This window comes from Alternaria hordeiaustralica, assembly GCF_023758085.1.
Source record: "Alternaria hordeiaustralica strain BMP 2776 chromosome Unknown scaffold_35, whole genome shotgun sequence".
NCBI lineage: Eukaryota > Fungi > Ascomycota > Dothideomycetes > Pleosporales > Pleosporaceae > Alternaria > Alternaria hordeiaustralica.
In genome coordinates, this window is record NW_026056807.1 from 71,142 (window position 1) to 92,097 (window position 20,956).

The following is a 20,956-nucleotide window of genomic DNA, read 5'->3' on the forward strand; positions in this document are numbered from 1 at the left end:
TTACTTTTTGTTTTGGCAGAATCCATGTGATTTTTACCTAGGTATAATCTACATGCTTTCTACTTAGGCGTAAACTGTGATTTCCACTTAGGTATAAACTATGCTTTGTACTTAGGTATAAACTTTGCTTCGTACTTAGGTATAAACTATGCTGTGTGCTTAGGTATAAACTATACTTTTAACTTAGGTATAAACTGCGCTTTTTACCTAGGTATAAACTATTAAGGTGTGCTTTCTACTTAGGTATATACTATGCTTTCTTCCTAGGTATAAAGTGTGCTTTTTACCTAGGGATTAACTACACTTTTAACCCAACTCTGTAGTTTTTACCCAAGTCTGTTGTTCTTACCCAACCCTATACTTCTTACCTATCTCTGTCGTTCTTACCTAACCCTGTACTTTATACCTAACTTCGTACTTTTTACCCAACTCTGTACTTTCCACCTAACGCTGCGAGTCTGCGGAAGAGGTGGATGCGAGAGGATGTGACGCAGGCGCATCGTCGCGGCGGGATAAATCGGCCTCTGATGTACATCCGTAAGTGTGGCCGTGCCTACGCTTGTGTTGAACGAAGGAAGCTCCGTAGTCGTTGATCAGCGTTTCACCCAAGCATCTTGAGGGGCAGGTACCCCGCATGTGTTTACCCGCGGGTGAACAACCACCGAACGTCCATCATTTAGCTGTCACATCGGGCGAGCTCATTGTTAGTCTACAACTAACAGACAGGATGGCGCCTGTTCCGTACTCCTCATCGCCGCTAACGACGGGTTGGACGTTCAAGCAGGGCGGCCGCTCCTCTACCAACGAGTATCTACCAGCCTGCGATGCCCCAACTGAAGTCTTTCGCGACTTACTCAAACACGACAAGATTCCAGACCCTTTTCAGGATCTCAACGAGCTAGCAGTGCGCTGGGTTGGCGATAAGACATGGACATATCGCACGACCTTTGCTGCGCCTTCCGATTATGGGAAGGCGAACGCGGCCACCACCCTTCGACTTGAAGGTCTCGACACCTTTGCCTCCGTTTTTCTGAACGACGAGATGATTCTGGAATCTGACAACATGTTCATCGAGCATCAAATCGACGTTTCAGGCAAGCTTCAGGCTGAGGACAACGTACTCGAAATCGTCTTTGAGTCAGCGCGCAAGAAGGGCCTGGAGTTGGTGGAACATCATCCAGAACATCGCTTCATCGTACACCAGACGGAAATATCGCGAGGGCCGGTGCGCAAAGCGCAGTATCATTGGGGGTGGGACTGGGGCCCTATCCTCATGACGTGTGGACCTTGGAAGCCAGTATCGATTGAGACGTGGGAATGCCGCCTATCAGCCCTGAATGTGCAGTACGAATTGTCGCAGGACCTCAAGTCCGCGAAATTGAAGATGAGTGTCGAATGGGAGGGTACGACCACGGGTATATCATTCATGGTCTCAAAGAACGGAGAAGACATTGACGGTAGGCGGACCACCATCAATAACCGCAAGAGTCCCCTGGAAACTACTATCACCATGGAAAACATCGAGCTCTGGTGGCCACGAGGCTATGGGCAACAGAGTCTTTACACCATTAGAGCAGAAGCCATTGTGCAGGGTGTCCCGGACCCAATTCACCTCATATCGAAGCAGTTTGGCTTTCGCCGCACTGAGCTTATCAAAGAGCCAGACTCACACGGCACTTCTTTCTACTTCCGTATCAACGATGTCGACATCTTTTGCGGAGGCTCGTGTTGGATACCCGCTGACTCCTTCCTTACACGGCTCAAACCCAATGACTATCGCGAGTGGGTGAAGCTCGCAGCCCACGGCAATCAAACCATGCTGAGGATTTGGGGAGGCGGTATCTACGAAGTGGACGCGCTATACGATGCCGCCGATGAATTCGGCGTGTTAGTATGGCAAGACTTCATGTTCGCATGTGCCAACTACCCAACCTACCCCGAGTACTTGAAAAGTATGGACATCGAAGCAAGACAGAATGCTAGACGGCTGAGAAACCACCCCAGCCTAGTGGTGTGGGCAGGGAACAACGAGGACTACCAGATCGTCGAGCGATATAAACTACAGTACGACCCTGACGACAAGGATCCAGAATCCTGGCTCAAGACCGACTTCCCAGCCCGCTACATCTACGAGCATCTCCTGCCAAAGGTGGTGGAAGAAGAATGCCCAAACACACCATATCACCCTAGCTCACCCTTCGGTGATGGCAAGTCGACGGTCTTAGGAGTGGATCCTACAATTGGCGATGTCCACCAGTGGAACATGTGGCACGGTACCATGGAGCCATACCAACGACTACCAGATATGGGCGGTCGCTTCGTATCCGAGTTTGGAATGGAAGCATATCCTCATGTTTCCACACTCGAGATGTGCATCAATGATCAGCATGACCTCCAACCTGGCTCGATGGCCATGGACTTCCGCAACAAAGCCATTGGTCATGAACGACGTCTCATCAGCTACGTGTCTGAGAACTTCCGGGTGCAGTACTTACTGAAAGGCTATACACATCTTAGCCAGGTGATGCAAGCGGATGCGATGTCTTGGGCTTACAAGTCGTGGCGCCGCCAATGGGGATCGGCTGGCGATCGCAAGTGTGGTGGTGCATTGGTGTGGCAGCTGAACGACTGTTGGCCGACGATGTCATGGGCTGTGGTGGACTATTACAAGGTACCAAAGCCAGCGTACTATGCTATCAAGCGCGCTATGCAGCCCATCACCGTTGGTGTACAGCGCAAGTATAACAGTTGGACTATGCGGCCGGCCGACCGATTGTGGCAGCGAGACACTGGGCATATCGACATGCAAAAGCTGTGGCAGGATGTCGAATACGACCTCTGGGTCGTTAACAGTACGTTGATGGAAGCCGAAGTGGATGTTGCGATACGTTACATTTCAATCGGCACAGGAAAGGACATCAGCACTGAAGAGCGCAAGAAGATACGCATTGCGGCGAATGGAACAACCGAGATACTTACTGGCCATGTTGTCAACGTCGAAGACCCACAAGAGCCCGGTGGACCTTATCGTACATCAAGAGCCGACCCTTTCGTCATCCACGTGTCTTTACACAAGGATGGTCAGCTTCTAGCTAGCGATGTGTCCTGGCCAGAGCCCATCAAATATCTCACTTTCGACAAGCCAGGCGTACATGTGCGCTACTCGGAAGACAAGAAGACAGTGTTCGTCTCTTCTGCGAAGCCAGTCAAGGGCTTCGTGTTTGAGGAGGATACAGAACACCATCTGAGCGACAATGGGTTCGATTTGGTACCCGGTGAAACGAAAGAGGTGCGGGTGGAAGGCCTGCCCGCGACGATGCTGAAATGGAGATATATTGAGATGTGAAAGCTATGATCTGGTCCTTTGTACTTCAGTTCAGGTAGTTCATCACGACATATCCCAAAAGTCATCTTCGGAATCGCTCTCCTCATCTGCAGAATCTACAGGCCTCTCGCTGACTTTCCAGAATGCTGTTGGTCCGGCAGGGCCATGACTAAAGTTGGGTATATGACATTAGCATGCATCTCACGTCAACTCATACATTGATGCCACTTACGCATCAAAGTCCTTGTCAAACCACGTTCCCACAACACCACGTGGGCAGCGCAACCCACCAACTTGAATGCCATCGCTGCGCCATCGCTCCTCACCGCTGTCGCAAAGTCAGTAATACTCTGCCCGGTGTATGCCCACAACTCTCTGTACTTACCCTTGGAATACCGAGATAGTCTGCCAGCGCACCTCTCCTTCCGGTGTCAGGCTAACGGTACCGCGAATACCAGAGTTGGCATTCGGATCCCAATGAGCATCTACGGACTTCGACTTGCCTCTGAAATGCACAATGGGTAGCTTTGAGTTGTCGAAAGGCCGCGGTGCTGTGACATCGGTGATACGCAAATCCATGATGATGTGTCTAATGGCTTCGTCGGTGTTCAGCGCGTCTCTCGGCTCGTCGGAAGGAACTTTCATCGCCTCGGTGCTAAAGTTGTAATGGTATAAGTCGTTATAATCGAGGAAACATACAATCTAGATGCCGTTAGAGAGAGCTGGGGTGCATGCGCGAACAAAAGCTTACACGTGACCAGATACCTTCCACTCCGTATGGATCCTTCATGTTGAGGGAAATGTCCGGTTGCTGTACCAACGCTGTATAGTTCCGTGCGGCGCCCATCTGATGAGCGTCTTCCGGGATCACGCCATCAAGTGGAGCGAACCATGGTGGCCGGAGTTTATTCGATACGGTATGGGTGCAGTAGCAAGAGTTATAGCCGATGACAATCATGATGCTTTCAATCATCTCCCAATCCACTCGCATGGTGCCATCGTCACGGAAAGGACCCCACTTGTTGTTATCGGTGTAGTTTCGTAGGTCGTATACACGCGATCTGGCATACGGGTTTGTCGAGAGATCTCTCCTCCCAGCGTTAGATGGTGGGAAGCCGAACAGACTGTGCAACTTTGCGCTGAGTTGTCGACTTTCTTCATCTCCGGCTGGCTTCTGCTTTCCTGTACCGGCACGATCGAAAAGAGAGGACCGGCACATGAATGCGTCGTGATTCTGTGCGATACGCTGGAACTGGTCGGTCACTAATCGTTTGTTGTGAGTCACGCCATAATCATCAAGTGACATCGTGGCGATAAGCTCGTCGACGCACGTTGCGACAAATGTGAACTCTTCTCTCTGCTACTGCTTAGCAACGTTGCCTATAGACCGGAACTGGAAACATACCTTGAGGTCGTTGTTGGCAGAATCGAGGATCTTTTGACATCTCACCACCTTCTGCAATGCTCCTGCCCATTCTGGCTCAGGATCGGCCGGTCTTCGGCGTCGAGGGTCATCCTGCCACATCATTAGGCTGCATGAAATGCGATGGAAGGAAAGAGTATCGCATACAAAGTGCTTCAAGTACAGGGTTTTGTAAAGCCGCTTGTTCTCCTTGATGAATTGGTTGAAGCCTCTGGACGTTTGCGCACATGCCGCGAGATCATGGGGTTCAATCTCCTCCAGAATCCCGATCAGTACATCATAACACAGATCCAGTAACTCGATCATGATTGCTCTCGCAGAGTAAGATTGCTCAAAGCAGTTGGCAGCGAAGGTGAAAAGCGGAGACAAATCAAGGGTCCAAGTGGTGACGATGTGGGGTCCGGAGATAAGGCCTATCACCGTGTAGTTCGCAGCGGGCTGACGCTACTTTAATACTCCCTCGTTCTCTGAGGTTTGCGCGCTACTTGGTGCTTGCTGAGAGTCTTGTGTAACATGAGAATGTCTGTGTAACGAAAGAGGACGCCGCTGTCTCGAGCGACAGGTTGGACACCTGCAAACGTCACAACGGGCGCTAGCGCAGCTTTTAGTCAGCAGGCAGCCGGAACGCCGAAATCCATCAGCTTTGGCCGACCATTCTAGTGAGATTACACATCGTGCAATTTGTCAGGGCGCAGCCAAAATTGCTGAACGATCCATCGACCGGACAGAGGTATGAGCCTTACCACTGCAGAAAACAACTACTCAGAACGGCTCGTTCGCGAGGTCGACGTGTTGCGCAATAAATCGGACCAGGAAAGCGTTAAGATAGTGGCTCTTTCAAGGATGCGCGTCGCTAGACCAAGAAGCTGAGTTAATCTCGAGGATATGTCAGCATCACGCGAAAGGAAGACATATTAAACATGAAAGCAATGCAATTGGGGTATCTAGGTCAAGCAAACTACCACTCTAATCGATCATCACACGTCAACCGTACATCCCACCTGTCGTCTCCCTTCCACACCTCACCACCCTTGTTGTTCTTCGCAACTATCCGCCTAAGATCGCTAATCATACCACCGGGTCCCGAAGCGAACACCTCGGTGCCTCCTCGTACAGTACCAGCAACGAACTCTGACACTAGGGTATCTAGGTCAGGCCTGGCTTGGATGTGGTTGAGACCCAACTCGGACTTTGCGACACCATGAACGGATAGCGCAGAAGATGCGTCAGCAGATGAAGAGTCGGAGGCGGAGTTGATCTCCTTGGAGCACTCGTTGGGCGCGGCCTTTTCTGAGACTGTGAGATCGAGGTTGGCTTCTTCGGCGGCGCGGGTGACGTAGATGTGAATACCGGTTCGTAGGTTTCGGCACTTGCGCTTGAGGGTCGCGAGTTCTGGACCGACCCAGTCGATGTCGCTCCTTCGGCGTATGCTCCAGATGAGCGTCATGTGGCGGTCGGGTGACTGTGGGCTGGAAGCGAGGTCGAGAAGTACGGGGAGGACGTAAGCGATACCGGTACCGCCAGCAATGCAGAGGATGTTGGAGTTGGCAGCAAGACCACGCATGGTACGCTCGCCATAGGGCCCGGTCATGACGACAGAGAGGCGGGCATCAGCCATTAGGCTTTCGTGCGATTCTTGGTGGCTTGACATGTTCGCAATGCGCTTCATGGACAGATCGGCAATCTTCTTCGTCTCTCCGCCCCTTGCGCGGAAAATGTACGAGTGGCGCTGGGAGTCAGCACCATAAACCGGGCGGCTGATTGGTGTAAATGGGTGGGACTGCCAGATGGAGCTATCCGGGAATGTGAGGTAGAAGTGCTGGCCGACTGCCCAGGCATCTTGAGGATGGTCAAAATCCAGACGCACGACATCGCCATTGACATCGTCCTTGAAGAGCGCGACGTTTGCAGAAGCGGCGCGGAAACCCATATGGCCGGAGGGCAGGAAGTTGTAGTGAAGGAGTGCTGACCTGGCGAACCGAATAGCGCGGTCGACGAACCAGACGAGGAGTCCGGGTAGGAGGAAGACCTTCAGTTGCTCCCAGTGTCCCCAGCACGCTCCAATGTACACCATGGCGAGGACGTAGTGGGCCTTGCGGAAGAATTCGTAGCCAGTGAGTCGGATGCCCCAGGGAGTGGAGAGCACAACCATGAGGAGCAAGAGAAGCATTGCGACTATTCCCCAGATGATGTACTCTTGGGAGACCAACTCCTTGATAACTTGTGGCTGGGGTTGATAGAGCTTAAGCTCGATAATCAGCCAGCCGATGGTGTGGAGGGTGGACTGGATGAAGATGACGTATCCCAGCCAGCGGTGGAGGAAGTTGAAGCTCTGGTATGGCAGGCCAGTGACGAGCGACAAGATAGACTCGCGCGTCGAGAGCATAACGGAGAGGGGGGTAAGGGCATATGCGATGACGCCAATGCGGTCTGACCATGGTCCGAGACTGGTACGGGTATTGTAGACGCCGGGATACTTCTTTACGGGCGTGATCCATTGCTGGTAGACGATGCCGATAAAGGTGAAAACGGTCAGGTACGCCGTCAAGACGATGAGGGTCAGGACCTGGGTGCGAGTGACGCGTCCGAAGATTGGTCGCGCCGCATCAGGGAGAAGGTATTGCCGTGCGTATGATGGAATTGCCCGTTGAAGTCGTTCGAATGCGCTGCGTCTCTGCGGTACTCCTTCTCCTGCTTCTGTTGGTAATTGCACGCCGGATGGCTGCGAGGGCGCAAAGTGTCGGCCAACGCCCCACACCAGCAGAATGGCGCCGATGGTTGCCCATACGATGCCCATGTAGAGCATGCCATTGTCGTGACTGCGGTAGACAACGTCGAGGTACAAGCAGGAGCCAGGGTCGCTGGTGCAGGGGACGAGGCGATCTGCGTAGCCCCAATGCGGCTCGACAGCGCTCGCCTCGGAGTAGTTCTGGATGTGCGCACGCGCGACGAGCATGTCAGCGGCCATGGTCAAGGCAAGAATTGAAGATGCGATGCGTGCTGCATGTTTCGGGGTGGAGTGCGCCGCATATGTATATGACCTATCGCCGGCCGGGCATTGCACACCGGAAACGTGGTGAGCACGTTTCGCAAAAACGCGGGCCAAGGCTTCGAGAAGTGGGCGGCGACGCTTAGGCGGGTCTTTGGGCGGTTCCCGCTCTCTTGGGGCCATCAAAGTGGCTAGTGCGAGTGTGTTTGAGCAAGTTCCCCCATAATTCGCGGCGCGATTGCCGGCTTGCTTGCTCGGGCCAGACTGTCGTGAGACGGCATCTCGTTCCTACATATCATGGCTTCGCATCTGCAGTCGCAGGGTCTGGTCCGACGTCTACTATATCATTTTGACAGTCCTGTTCCGTGGTTCAGCCTCTGACATCTATCCATCCAAACTTCGCAGCCCAAGAACATCATCGCCATCATGCACGGAATGTCAGGAATGGCCGGAATGGCTCCCAACAGCACCTGCGTCACAGAGGTGTGCAATTCATATCTTGTCAATTCGATATCACGACTCACTGTGTTTAGATGCTGTGGAATTGGCGTGTCGAAGACGCCTGCTTCCTGTCCTCATCATGGCACGTGACCAACAACGGCATGATGGCCGCCAGTTGCATCGGCGCCGCTCTCCTAGTCGTCTGCCTCGAATTCCTGCGAAGAGTCAGCCATGAATACGATGCTCTACTCCTCCGCCAATTCCAGCGCCAACTCAACGCACAACGGGCGGCTCTCGCTGCTGCGACACCCACCAACTGCTGCGACGGCCCCACCTCGACACTCGGTCTCCAACAGGCTACCTTCCGCGCCACGGCACTTCAACAACTTGTTCGCGCTTCTATTCACGGCTTGATTCTCGGTCTTGCCTACATCATCATGTTGCTGGTCATGCACTTCAACGGATATATCTTCATCTCCATCATACTGGGTGCTGTGTTGGGAAAGTTCCTGTGCGACTGGATGGTGGTCAGAATACCATACGGTCAGATCGATGAGAAGGACACGAGACGCTCTTCTATCGAAGCGGCAGGGCCGACTGGGTGCTGTGCGTAGATAGTGTAGGCAAGCTGGTTGCGGTGAACTTTGACGATTAGATACCCTATGATAGAGACATTGCGAATGAATCCTTCTTTCTCCTGCAACTTCCTCTGAAGAGCGTGAGCAGTTGCTTCAATTTCCGAACTCCATGCTACATGTCCCAACAGCTCATCGGAATTCGCTAGGGAACGTACATCGCTCTTGCCGCGGAAATGTGTGAAGCGCACCTGCCAGTACATCAGCTGCAGGGAAACCGCGTACAGCAGAGTCAACCAATCGGAGACCCTCCGTATACATGATCCACGTGTGTAATTCCGTGGGATGAAGCGCCCGCATTTCCGCATGACAGCCATGGTGGCAACCAGAGTCAAGGTCTTGTCGGCCCTACTATTGATACCGCAATAAACTACCTCTGCAAGTCGCGCCCGGTGGTCTTTTTCGTTGAGCACCTTGTGCACCTCGGCCGCTGAGACCAGGTCACAGCTAGGAAAGGGTGGGGTTTAGCGGTCCAACCCTACCCACACCCCACAATAGTGTGGATAGAGTATCCAAGAGCGTTCTTTTGCGCAAGTTGTGGCTACAGGCCAAGTATTGATGGAGGGCTTGGTTCGGAGGTAGTGTCAAGAAAGCCAGCGCCAGGTGGCGAGTGACAAGCCGGTACTTTCCAGATGACTTAATTTCCTGTGGGGATGGTATGCGCAAATTATGGTCAAGTGTCGAGTGCGGGTCGAGAACCTGAACCGCCGATGGTGGCGAAGTCTTGGATAATCTAGTGACAGTTCAGCGAGCCGTTAAGTTGCTACGACACCTGTCGTCTTATAGCAATCTCTGCGGATGTCGCACAAAGAGCAGCTTTGTGAAGTGATGTGATCGAGAGCTACATGTACTGTGCGTAGCCCTGAGTCCATCAAGGTAATCGCTCGGACTTCAGGCTTTTCTACAACCACATTCAGCGGAGAACCAAAACACGCTATGGTCTACATTGAAGTTGAAACAGAAGTCGTTTAATTGCTAACGTAATATAGACTGATGTTGTTTGCTTTCATCTTTCTATGTGGGTAGGTATTCAATTGTTCATCTGGAAGGCGTGCTACAGCCGTACACTTCTGCCAACAACGGATCGTACTGCATTCTCAGCCTAAGAGAGCTCTGTTGAATAATGTTACAGCTTTCGGTTGTTGCAGAAGACGTCCGGCTTGTCGCAACTCGTGGCAACCATTCCTGATGCTCTTCGCCTTTCTGTTCAACAGTACATATTTGGACCTACGAACGCTGTGAATGTCGTCTCTATTGGGGCTTCTAGCGTTGTAGTCAGTGCGAATTTCATGCTCATGTTGCCTGAGTTCGCCATGACGCCTGAACGGGCGGACGGGATCGTACGCAAGATTCGCTTTCCTTTGTCATACGAATGCGTAGTCCGGACTGACCCTCTCCCTATCGGCTTCTGAAGCTGGAGCCCTTAGAGGTGAGCCCTTAGAGGTGAGCTCTCGGTCGTATCGATGACTGGTTATCGAAGACTTCATCGGTGAATGAGGAGGTGAGCGAGCGGCCCTCTCACCTTGCAACTCACCCTCTGTCTTGGCGCAACCATATAGCAGCAGAACAACTCCATTGTGCTTTCGCTTCCTTCCAGACCTTCCAAACCATCCAAAATCGACATGGCTCGTCCATACATGCACCCTAGACACGTGCAAGATCGTCACCTGCAAGACGATACGGTGACTGGCGTCAAGGCTCCGGGGTTGCTGGAGCATCGCGATCACGGCGAGAGATTGGCAAGAAGGTGAGTTGTCGCCCGAGAAATGGACAAGCTCATAGCGATGGCTAACCTGCTGCAGTATGCGCGATGGAGAAATCGGTGTCATTAGACTTGGGCTCTTATTCGAGGGCACATCATGGTCCATCCACAAAACGTTGATGGAGAGCGAGTGCGAAAACCTCCAGTGGAACAAAGGGCTTGCCAGTGAATACTTCATCGGATCTGAACATAGCTCCGAGGCAATCGACCTGCTCGTTGAGTGGCTGTACACTCGGGAGTACGGCGAGAAACAAGGTAAGTTCTGACTGTACGAAGTGCATGTGAGACATTTACTGACTTCGTACCTCTACCTCCGCAGTTCTGGTACAAAACTTTGCTGTATCGAGCTTGCGAACCATTACCCTTCCAGACGGCAAACTCAAAGACCGGGACCTAATGGATTGGGCCATCAAGGCAGCTTTCGCATGCTGGGAACTTGGCGCCAGCTTACGCGCGAAGAACTTCCAGAACTACGCCATGAAGCGTCTCTTCGAAGCCTTCTCTCGACCACTCTCGCAGCTACTGGTGCCGCAGTTACTCCAGCACACATACTTCTTCTGTAAACGATTTCCAAGGGCTTCTTGGCAGCTACAACACCTGATCCAAGATATTATCCTTCGCAACTGGAGTGACGAGACCGTCGTTAATCAAAGGGGCGACTGGTATCCGATCATCAACAGTTGCCAGGCCTTCGGCGATACTTTTCATAAGGCGAAGCATCAGGACGTGGTCAAGAGGCGTGAGAAGAAGCTGAGTCTGACAGACTACCTTATCCACTAGAGTGCCAGATGTGACGATCCAGGTGAAGGAAGGGATTGAGGAACGTCGGAGAAACGAGGGCGCACTTTAATCAGATTGGAGAGACTTGGTGAGAGCTAGCTCTCGAGCAGTTCCTACGGGGTCAGCAAACTTAGTAAAAGCATGATTAGAGCCCCTGGTGTAGGAAGTCAGAACCCAAGTGTACTAGGTATCGAATACAGCATCAGATACCGACAGAGTGCGCAACATAGGGGTGTACGCGAAACATGATGTGACGTGTGCAGGTCGACGCAGTGATGTACGCAACGTGATGCAGCTGACAGGTACGCGACGCGCGCATGTCCGATTGTCGGCCGCTGACATGACTCGTGCGCATCGAACTCGCAGTCGTGCCTGCCCACAACTGACCACGCCAATCCCCTCCTCCTCCTGCTTCCCGGTATCACACGGAAGGCATCACGTTCGGTTTCCAGGCTGGTGGATGGGTGGATCTGCGCTCAAGAAAGCCTTTGCTGCTGTCGGGACCCGAGGATGAAGGATTAGCCGCCGTTAGCACGTCTTTCGCACGAGCACCCCAACCGTCAACCCCACTCACGCCAACCCGCCAGACCCTTGATTTCGTTTACAGCAGCAGCGACGATGGGATGCGATTGGACCCCGACGATGGCAGGAACGGTATGTCTGCGCAGAAAAGCTTCTCAAACCCATCCGACCCGTTTGTACCTTTTCTGCCGCTCCTTCCCTCCACTTCTATTCTTTCCTATCTATAAGGCCGCCACCACGGTACGAGCAAAGTAGCAAATTCTGCAGAAACCCCGAGCCAGCTCCACCGCAAGCCCGGCGGCTATCGAGTATTGGGAGCACCATCGGCAGGTCCGTAGTCGCAGACTAAGTAGCATCATCTCCCTCGGTACCCCCGCTTTACGAAGGCATGACGGAGCAGAGGGCAAGTAGTGGAGTGGTACAGGCAGGCGTCGTGGCTTGCGGGTTTTGATCAGATAATGATTAGATCGAAAATTTTCATCTGATAACCCACGCGTCACGCCACCGCTCGCTCCTATTGGCCCGAGATGCCGGCTGATTATCGAGATAAGATTTTGGAGGCTGTCTGGGCCGTGCTTGGGAAGGCTTAATTCCGGGGAACCAACTGCATTCAGGAAAGTCAAGCTTCGGTGCATGATGCTAGCTGGGAGCGAGCGCGTGATGTTCACGACTATTTCCTTGTTCATGGTGAACGTGAACGGAATTCCCCACCCAGCGACGAGGAGCCGGTAACCGGGCGCGTCTCGGAAAGGTCCTGCGGTGGTACTGCGTGGATCAGTGTTTTCGGTATATGAACCTGAGGCGCGCGCGGTACCTTGTCTTATCAATCTCTTCGTCTCGTCTTCATCACAGCCTCTCTTTTGGTGTGCTTTTACACCTATCGCCAAGATGGGTTTCACTTTCAAGGGATTGACTACCAGTGCATTGGTCTCTGGCAACAGCAAAAATGCCGATGCCAATGAGAAAGACATTGCCGACGTGCCTGCCTCCTACCAGGGCCACACCAGCATGGATGCTGCTCGTCCTGACGAGAAGGTTGGCAGCCCGAGGGAGTCGGCCAGGAGTCGGGAATCGGATGAGGAACTGAACAAAGTCGATACCACTGCGGAGGCAGGTGTTCAGCATGTACAAGCTGCCTCGCTCCTGTGGAAGAAGCGAGACCTGATCCTCGCGTACATTGCGTAAGTCACTCCCTCCACACTGCTCCAGAACTACTCTAACGACAACAGCATGTGGTTCATCCAATTCTTCACTGCCTACGCATCCAGCACCTCAAGCACCCTCGCGCCCTACGTCACCAGTGACTTCCAGCTGCACTCCTTGACCGCCCTGACCAGCGTCATCTCCTCCATCGTCGGCGGTATCTGGAAGCTCCCATATGCCAAGATCCTCAACATCTGGGGTCGACCTTTCGGTCTCGGCCTGGGTGTAGCCATCTACGTCCTCGGTCTCATCTTGATGGCGAGCTGCAACAACGTCAAGGCCTACTGCGCGGCACAGACCTTCTTCTACGTCGGTTCCAACAGTATCGACTTCTTCATCACGGTCTTCATCGCCGATACTTCCAAGTTGAGGAACCGAGCGCTGTTCATCGGGTATGCGTCCTCTCCATGGCTCATCACCACCTGGATCTACGGATACGGCATCAACAGCATCACTGCTCCTGGCGGTATCGGCTGGCGATGGACTTTCGGCATCTTCGCCATTATCGCGCCTATTGTCACCTCACCGCTCATGCTTCTGTTCATCATCTACGAGGGCAAAGCAAAGAAAGAGGGTCTTATCACGCCCCGCCCCAGCCGCGGTAATTTCGTCCAGACCCTCAAGTACTACCTCCGCGAATTCGATGCCGTAGGCCTCCTGCTCCTCGCCGCTGGGCTCTCCCTCTTCCTCCTCGCCTTCAACATCTACTCCTACCAGGCCAAGCAGTGGGCTTCACCCCTCATCATCTGCTTCCTCGTATTCGGCGCCCTTCTAGTCGTCGCATTCGGTCTGTGGGAGAAGTACGGCGCACCCGTCACCTTCATCCCGTGGCCGCTGCTCAAGAACCGAACCGTCATCTTCACCTACACCATGGCCGGTTCTTTGTACATCGGCTGGTACTGCTGGGACTCGTACTTCTACTCGCTTCTTGTCGTCTTGTTCGACCAGAGCCCTGTACACGCTACTTGGATAGCCAACATCTACACCATGGGCAGCTGCTTCTGCTCCATCGTTTACGGACTTGTGCTGCGATACTACGGAAAGCTCAAGATCTACTCTTTGTTCTTGGGTGTGCCGCTCACCATGCTTGGTGTTGGTCTCATGATCAAGTTCCGCCAGCCCGACGAGAACATCGGCTACATTGTCATGTGCATGATCTTCATTGCCTTCGGTGGTGGTATCCTGGTTATCTCTGAGCAGACCACCTTGATGGCTGTGTCTAAGCAGCAAGACTTCCCTGCACTCTTGGCCGTCGAGTCTATGATCATTTCCATCGGAAGCGCTATTGGCTCTACTGTTGCGGGTGCTATCTGGACCGGTGTTTTCCCTGCTCGCCTGATGGCTAACCTGCCTGAGAGCGCCATGGACAACTTCGCTGCCATTTACGGCGACTTCAACGTGCAAGACAGCTACCCTGTCGGCAGCCCCACTCGCGATGCTATCAACCTCAGCTACGGTCAGACACAGAGGTACATGCTTATCTCGGCTGTCTGCGTCTACTGCATCACGCTTTTCAGTGTTGGCTTCTGGCAGAATGTCGATGTCAGGACCATGAAGCAGAGGACTATTGGTCTTTTGTAGATTTGTTGTCATTAAGATAGTTTCGCATTGCATTGGCGGCGTCTTGTTATGTTGATGGTTGTTGCATTTACTGGCAAAAGGCTCGGGAACCCAAGTATTTCTTGCATGTCATCATGGCAATGGCTTCATAGTAATGAAAGAGCAATGTTCAAATTCCATCCAAGACTTGTAATGAACACCTTGTACGCCGTGTGTATATGCTTGTTGTATGCTTCCTCAACTCCTCAGCTCGTCTGTTGAATATCTTAACAATGATGCTTGTAATACAAGCTCTAAGAATGAAATGTAGGGTATGACGCTAGAAGATCACGCAAACGATCTACAAAAAGAAAGCCACACCCAAAGCTAACCCCGACATATAGCCAAGGGTAGCAGTCAGCGAGCTGGCAGCACCCGTAGCGCTAGCCGCTGCAACCTTCGTCGCATCGTCAGTTGTCGTCGCAACAGGTGAAATGGTAGCGGATCCAGATGCGGTGGCAGCCGGCTTCGCGGGCACACTTGTCGAAGAGGAAGACTGGCTGATTACGGGCTTGCTGGGTTTCGCACTCACATCACCACCTGATTTGGCCATCCCGGACACCCACTTGATCACCTCTTCGTTGTGCATGAAGAAATAGTTCAGGTGCTCGTTTGTGTCTGGGGGCGATGATCCAACGGCGCAGATAGGGTCGCCGTAGTGGCAGTAGTCGAGGAGGACGTCGGCGTAGGCGTTTAGTCCTTTGAGGTGTTCGGGGCTGCGCGCACTGGTTCCGTCGTAGTCTACGCCGCGGCCGACTGTGAAGTTTTGGTCACGGGAACGGACGACCGCGCCAAATGTTACTGCTGCGACGACTGGAGCGGAGAAGTTAGTAAACGAGTGTAGAGCGTGACTTCTTTACACGTGCGTACGTACCATTGGAACCAATTGACGCATCCAGAGCTGGGTTCATGTCTTGCTCACATGCAAAGACTGGACCTCCTCCTCCACCTAGCATGTCCTGTGCGACTGATGCTCCCTGCGAGAAACCCAAGACGATCAACTTGCTGTCTGGGCACTTTTCGCTGTACGCTTTCATCTGCTCCTGTCCGTTCTTGGCACCCTTGCTTGCTGATTCACACCAGGCGGTTGCTCCCCATGCTGAGCTCTTTGCAGGATACTCGACATCCTCGTAACCGCATTCTGATGACCCTCCAATTGCGGCGCAGATCTCCGATGTAAGGTTACCCAGGCGGCCAGGGTAGGGTTCGTCGGAGCCTCGTGCGACAAAAACGTGGAAAGGTTTGCAGTCGTCCGCGTGGTAGGCGAGAATTTCCGTCGAGTTGCAGTATATGCCTGGCGAAGGCGCGTCGCAGCGCTCTTGAGCGAGCACGAGGCTGGCGCCGACGGTAATGGCGAGGAGGGGAAGTTGCGAGACCCTCATATTAGCGTAATTACAAAGTTCGGTATAACGAGTGACTAATGTAGGTAGCCGCGAAAAGAAAGGTAAACTGAGCGTCCTGTCCCCAAGAACGCGTGATTAGTAGTAAGCAGTAAAACCCCGGAAGCAGCTTCGACAAAGGCAGGGCAGACGGGAGATATACACGACACCAAGCGGGCACCTGGGGCAGCCCTGAGAAACCTGATACTACGAGGATCAAGAAGTCCCAGGCGATCGGCGCCCATGATGTGAGGGCACGGCCCCCACAGATGGCATGCATGGGCTTGAGCCTGCTTTGGCATGTTTGCCTTGGGGCTATCAATGCTATTCGACAGAAAGGCTGCGTTTCGACAGAAAACGTCGATTCCGCCCCGTCGGCTAGCCGCAAGCGGCAAGACCCCACGCGCCAACTCGGATTTCGGCATCCGGCCAAGCCGCCCTGTGCCACAGAAGCCACATCAAGCCGCCTGTCTGCAGGAACAAATCTCGCCCAAATCCTTGGGGCTTGCGCGTCCCGTCATCGAGGCGTCAAAAGGGGGGATTGGTATCGGGGGTTCTGTGGGTGTTGTGCTGGATTACTATTCAAGGCGCGTCGCGATGTATGTAAGCAGCGCTATCCTGTTGTTGCCGTCTGCCTCAGATGACTGGCTTTCTTCAGTGAACGCCACACTTGACGTGCAACATGCAACACCGAGTACGAAGGACTGGACGTGCGATCGATCCGTACCGCAATACGATGCAAACGCCCGACGCCTGACGGCCCATGGAGTAGGATTCGTTCGAGACTTCTGGTGCCTGAGTCGTGGGCACTATTTTCATTTTGGGGTCCCCACCTGCATTGGTCTGGCTTCTTCTGCATCCTTCATGGCTGCATCTTCACCTCAGTGTGTTGTTTTAGAGGCCCCTGGATGTCTCGAACAGTTTGGGTGCCGCTGCTTCCGTATCCGTGGACTTGAAGACGCGCGGCAGGTGGGCAAGGGGGCGTCGTCTGAAGTCTCTCTTTTCTCTACCTCCGTCTTCCGGGTGTTGAGATACACCATATTCACCTCTTCTTTCGAGATTATCGAGGGTGATGCATTGCGATGTGTGCATGAGGGCAGTACGCGGTATAGAAACGTGGCGGAGAGTCATTGACGACTTCCGCTTCGACACAAACGGCAAGTGCAGTCCCAGTTGCCTCGACGTCTGCTGTAGCGAAAAACTCAGCTCTATCTACGCATTATTCGACTGAACGCAGGGTTTGCTATCTGTTTCACTCCTTACACAACCATCCACACCTTTTGTCCCTTCACCATCCCATCTTCGCACGTGGCCTTTCGTTTCACTTCTACATGAGCCTCACTCCGCATGCTCTCATACTCTTTTCTATCTTCTACCGTAGGGTGTGTAGTACGTCAAACCCAGGCATCTCAGGGTCGACATGTCACTGCACCTCCATGAGTGTGGTGTGAAATGCCCTTGTGGAGACGACCTCCATGTCAGTCCACACTGTCTTGAACACCACATCCGCATGCACTGTCTACCAACACTTCTACTCACCCCGAATTCACGATGGCGGAGCATTGTAGTCCGCATGGTTTTTCCTTTGCCAGTGGGGCTGTCACAAGGCCAAGATTCCGCCACAGTGAATGCTCGCGCACAAGAAGGTCAATTACGAATCACAAGACCAGGTCCCCAGCCTTCTTAACCCTCTCCTGCTCCATCTTTCCTGCCTGCCTGACGTGAATGGCTCTTCTCGCCGCGGTGACTGGCGTTTCACGGCTGTATCTACGGATCATTTCGTCATAACTCCCCCATTCACTAGTATTCACTTCCGTCAACGGCGCCAAGAACCCTACATCGGTTAAGCGCGATTTCATTAGCGTATACCGACCTTGCTGCCTTCCTCTCCTCTAAACATTGTTTCTCCCTCTCGGTATCAACTCTCTCCAGTGCGAACTGCCTCTGCTGTACATTGTCTCCTCATCTTGATCTATTTCCCACGATCCAGACAGCCTAGCAGTTGCCCAACACTTTCACAGCTTTCTCTCAATCATTTCCACCTACACCTCACTCAGATCATCCACGCCCACCAACTTCGCTGCCATGGCTTCCATCCGCGAGACTATCCGGAACGGCGCAAGCTACCTGGTAGGCGTCATTAGAGAGAAGGCGCAGATCCAGTACCAAGAGGTATACCTGAAGCTCGAAACCCATGCTCGCGTATTTAAGGTTTGTATATCCCTTCGGATGGCGTCCAGACTACGACTAACCATGGACATAGCTTCCTTTCCTGAGATCAACCCCCTATATCGTCGCAGCAGGACTCAACAACGTCCGCGACAGCTCTACGCGTACAGAACTCCGGCCGCGGGTCAAGGTTAGAAGACTTGCTGTTCAGACTAAACGCCATCCGACTGACTCCCCGAAGAAGCAGCAGACCTACCACACCGTCGCCACAGGCCGCATTGCGAAACCCAAGCGAGAACCCCATCCCCGAGAACTGGACCCCAAATGGTACGACATGGCCATGAAGCGGAAGTCCGCAGAAGAGTTCTACGAGCGCGAAATGCGTCTCCGAGAGAACGAGCGGAGGGAGTTGGTGGAGCGCAAGCGACGTCAACAACAAAAGCGTCATGTTCCTTACAAGCGAACCTCATTGGAACGCACAACCGGTATCAAGGACAAGCGTCCCCGGTGGACGTCGCAGCCAGCACTCCCGCCGCCAAAAGCTTTCAGCAACTTACAACACCCCGCCGAGTTCTACGAGAACCAGACCTCCGAGGAGCGCAGGGCGTATGTGCGTGAGAAGCTGACCGACATCCTCGGTGAGGAAAAGATGAAAGAGCCCATCCTTCCTTCCGGTCATAATCCCATGGAACCTGTCATCGCCGAGCACAACCAGCGCATGGCAACAATCAGCCTTCTCAGCCAGTTCGAAGCTCACAAGGTGGACGTACAGCGCCAGTACGACGAGCAGATTCGGCTGGTTCGCGAAGAAGAGGTCACTCGACTCAAAACACAGATTCTCCTTGGTCACTACAAGGACGTCTACAAGGGCCGTATCAACGTGCTAGCATGGCATACCGGCCACATGCTCGAAGGCATCGACCGACTTGAACATCTGCTCCAGACCGGAGAACAGTGGGAGGTGGCCAAGGTCGTGCAAGTCCTGACCCACCAAGTCTTTGAACCCGTTAAGCGAGTGCTTGAAGAGTTTGACGCTGATATCCCTCTGGATCCGGATGGCGCCCAGAAGCTTAAGGAAGCCTGGCCCATGGCTCGTCTACAGGCACTCTATGACTTCTTACTGGGCAGGTCCAACAACCTGGATTTACAGACTATGAACATGGCCCAGTGTATTGAGGAGATTCTTCGACGTCTTAACAACCCGACGGTATTCGTCGACCCTCTTGCGCCCAAGCCGCTGCCGTTCAGCGACCTCTATCAGAGCTCCAGCTCTACAAACGCCAACACAATGGCGAACACTACATCTCAGACCGCCTCTTCCCTCCCTGGCGCAGTTCCACCACCCGCAGGAGGATGGTCCTTCCGTGGCCGAGCCTCAACATCCGGCCTCGACCCCGACGCCCCCCAATCCTCCATTCCCAACACCACCACCACCACCACCTCCTCCGCACCACCCGGAAGCGGCCTATCCAAGCTCTACGCCGCAACCGCCTCGAACGCCGCCTCCAAAGCCGCCAACCCCCAAATCCCATCCATCACCATCGAGCCCGGCGACAGCGCCGCCCGCACCTCCGTCCTCCAGTACATCAGCACCGACAACATGGTCCTCCAAGCAGAAATGGAAGACATGTTCCGGCACGCCGAGCCCAAGAACAGTCACCGCCGCGCTGTCACCGAGTGCATCAAGGGGCTTGTTGATGCTGCGGGTGGTGAGGATAAGGTGCTGGGTACGATGGATGCGTCGTATTATCGCGCGCAGATTGAGGAGTGTGTGAGGAAGATTGACGGGCTGGCGAAGAGGTATAGGGAGGTTAAGGAGACGAAGGCGCTGAGGAAGCTTTGTGGGCTGGCGTTGAAGATTTGGGCGGTGCATGGGTGAATGGGGGTTGGGAGAGAGGTCATTGAGGCTCAAGACCGTAAGATGAAGACTACCCGCTCAACCGTCAAGGAGCACAAGGATCTCATCAGGTTTGGATGGTGGGAGCGAGAGGTGAAGAAAATAGTCTCTTCGCTGGTGCCATTCTGAAGCTTGATTCTGATCTCTTTCGCTATCATGAGACACCCGGAAGGATGGCGGGAAGGGCCAGAAGTGCTCTTCCTCATGACTTCACGACATTACGGCTTACGAAGCCACGACTACCACATCTTCTTTTCTCTCACGCGGGTATCGGAGATATCCAGTCATGCAATTCCAGCGAGCAAGCAAGTTTTGCCTTCTTTTTTGTTAGTCGTTTACTCTTTCGATCACATTGTTTCCTTAATCTCTCGAGACCTACCGCGGTCCAGAGGTTGATAACTCATACGTCCATTACGGCTACAAGCGAAGCAGGGGACGACGCCACTGTCAGTTGAGAGGTCGCAAAGCCGTGGGGACGTCTCAGCTCGCTGCCATTCCAGCGTCCATAGCAATAATAGTCAATGTTACTCATGTTCAAAATACTCCTCACATGCGAGCGGCAGCCGTGGATTTGACATCGCCACCGCTGTGATTGCTGTAAACCTGAAGCTAATAGTCGCAAGCTGGTACTGGAAGTAGCTTCTTGCGGCTCGAGGTGCTTTAATGTTGCAGCGACTGCGCTCTTAGGCGCGTCACCGAGTTTAGTAGCCTCTGCTATAACAACAATCCTAAAAAGTGAAGAACAGTTATAAGAAGCAGTGGTAAAGAGCGCGAGAACAAAAGTGTGGTGTTGTGGAAGGGTGGTGGAAGGAGTCTGAGTGCCGAGGAATCG

The 20,956-nt window shown here is 53.3% G+C and overlaps 9 protein-coding genes across 9 annotated transcripts; 5 read left to right on the forward strand and 4 right to left on the reverse strand.

Moving 5' to 3' along the window:
- Window positions 1-727: 727 nt before the first annotated feature.
- On the forward strand, window positions 728-3,346 carry J4E84_010008 (uncharacterized protein; the record flags this gene model as incomplete). Its single annotated transcript, XM_049392567.1, has 1 exon — window positions 728-3,346. The coding sequence occupies one exon, from the start codon at window positions 728-730 to the stop codon at window positions 3,344-3,346; it is 2,619 nt and encodes an 872-aa protein (XP_049239662.1).
- A 207-nt stretch (window positions 3,347-3,553) lies between these two features.
- On the reverse strand, window positions 3,554-4,631 carry J4E84_010009 (uncharacterized protein; the record flags this gene model as incomplete). The annotated part of the gene is made up of 3 exons (XM_049392568.1): window positions 3,554-3,653; window positions 3,711-4,027; window positions 4,077-4,631. The coding sequence occupies 3 exons, from the start codon at window positions 4,629-4,631 to the stop codon at window positions 3,554-3,556; spliced, it is 972 nt and encodes a 323-aa protein (XP_049239663.1).
- A 54-nt stretch (window positions 4,632-4,685) lies between these two features.
- On the reverse strand, window positions 4,686-5,054 carry J4E84_010010 (uncharacterized protein; the record flags this gene model as incomplete). Its single annotated transcript, XM_049392569.1, has 2 exons — window positions 4,686-4,841; window positions 4,896-5,054. The coding sequence occupies 2 exons, from the start codon at window positions 5,052-5,054 to the stop codon at window positions 4,686-4,688; spliced, it is 315 nt and encodes a 104-aa protein (XP_049239664.1).
- Window positions 5,055-5,706: 652 nt separating this feature from the next.
- Window positions 5,707-7,716, reverse strand: J4E84_010011 (uncharacterized protein; the record flags this gene model as incomplete). The annotated part of the gene is made up of 1 exon (XM_049392570.1): window positions 5,707-7,716. The coding sequence occupies one exon, from the start codon at window positions 7,714-7,716 to the stop codon at window positions 5,707-5,709; it is 2,010 nt and encodes a 669-aa protein (XP_049239665.1).
- A 447-nt stretch (window positions 7,717-8,163) lies between these two features.
- J4E84_010012 (uncharacterized protein) lies at window positions 8,164-8,792 on the forward strand (the record flags this gene model as incomplete). The annotated part of the gene is made up of 2 exons (XM_049392571.1): window positions 8,164-8,220; window positions 8,271-8,792. 2 exons carry the CDS (start codon window positions 8,164-8,166, stop codon window positions 8,790-8,792), a joined length of 579 nt encoding a protein of 192 aa, XP_049239666.1.
- Window positions 8,793-10,694: 1,902 nt separating this feature from the next.
- Window positions 10,695-11,355, forward strand: J4E84_010013 (uncharacterized protein; the record flags this gene model as incomplete). Its single annotated transcript, XM_049392572.1, has 2 exons — window positions 10,695-10,830; window positions 10,895-11,355. The coding sequence occupies 2 exons, from the start codon at window positions 10,695-10,697 to the stop codon at window positions 11,353-11,355; spliced, it is 597 nt and encodes a 198-aa protein (XP_049239667.1).
- Window positions 11,356-12,765: 1,410 nt separating this feature from the next.
- J4E84_010014 (uncharacterized protein) lies at window positions 12,766-14,661 on the forward strand (the record flags this gene model as incomplete). The annotated part of the gene is made up of 2 exons (XM_049392573.1): window positions 12,766-13,058; window positions 13,107-14,661. 2 exons carry the CDS (start codon window positions 12,766-12,768, stop codon window positions 14,659-14,661), a joined length of 1,848 nt encoding a protein of 615 aa, XP_049239668.1.
- Window positions 14,662-14,980: 319 nt separating this feature from the next.
- J4E84_010015 (uncharacterized protein) lies at window positions 14,981-16,061 on the reverse strand (the record flags this gene model as incomplete). Its single annotated transcript, XM_049392574.1, has 2 exons — window positions 14,981-15,492; window positions 15,554-16,061. 2 exons carry the CDS (start codon window positions 16,059-16,061, stop codon window positions 14,981-14,983), a joined length of 1,020 nt encoding a protein of 339 aa, XP_049239669.1.
- A 2,082-nt stretch (window positions 16,062-18,143) lies between these two features.
- J4E84_010016 (uncharacterized protein) lies at window positions 18,144-20,106 on the forward strand (the record flags this gene model as incomplete). Its single annotated transcript, XM_049392575.1, has 2 exons — window positions 18,144-18,269; window positions 18,322-20,106. 2 exons carry the CDS (start codon window positions 18,144-18,146, stop codon window positions 20,104-20,106), a joined length of 1,911 nt encoding a protein of 636 aa, XP_049239670.1.
- Between the last annotated feature and the right edge of the window lie 850 nt (window positions 20,107-20,956).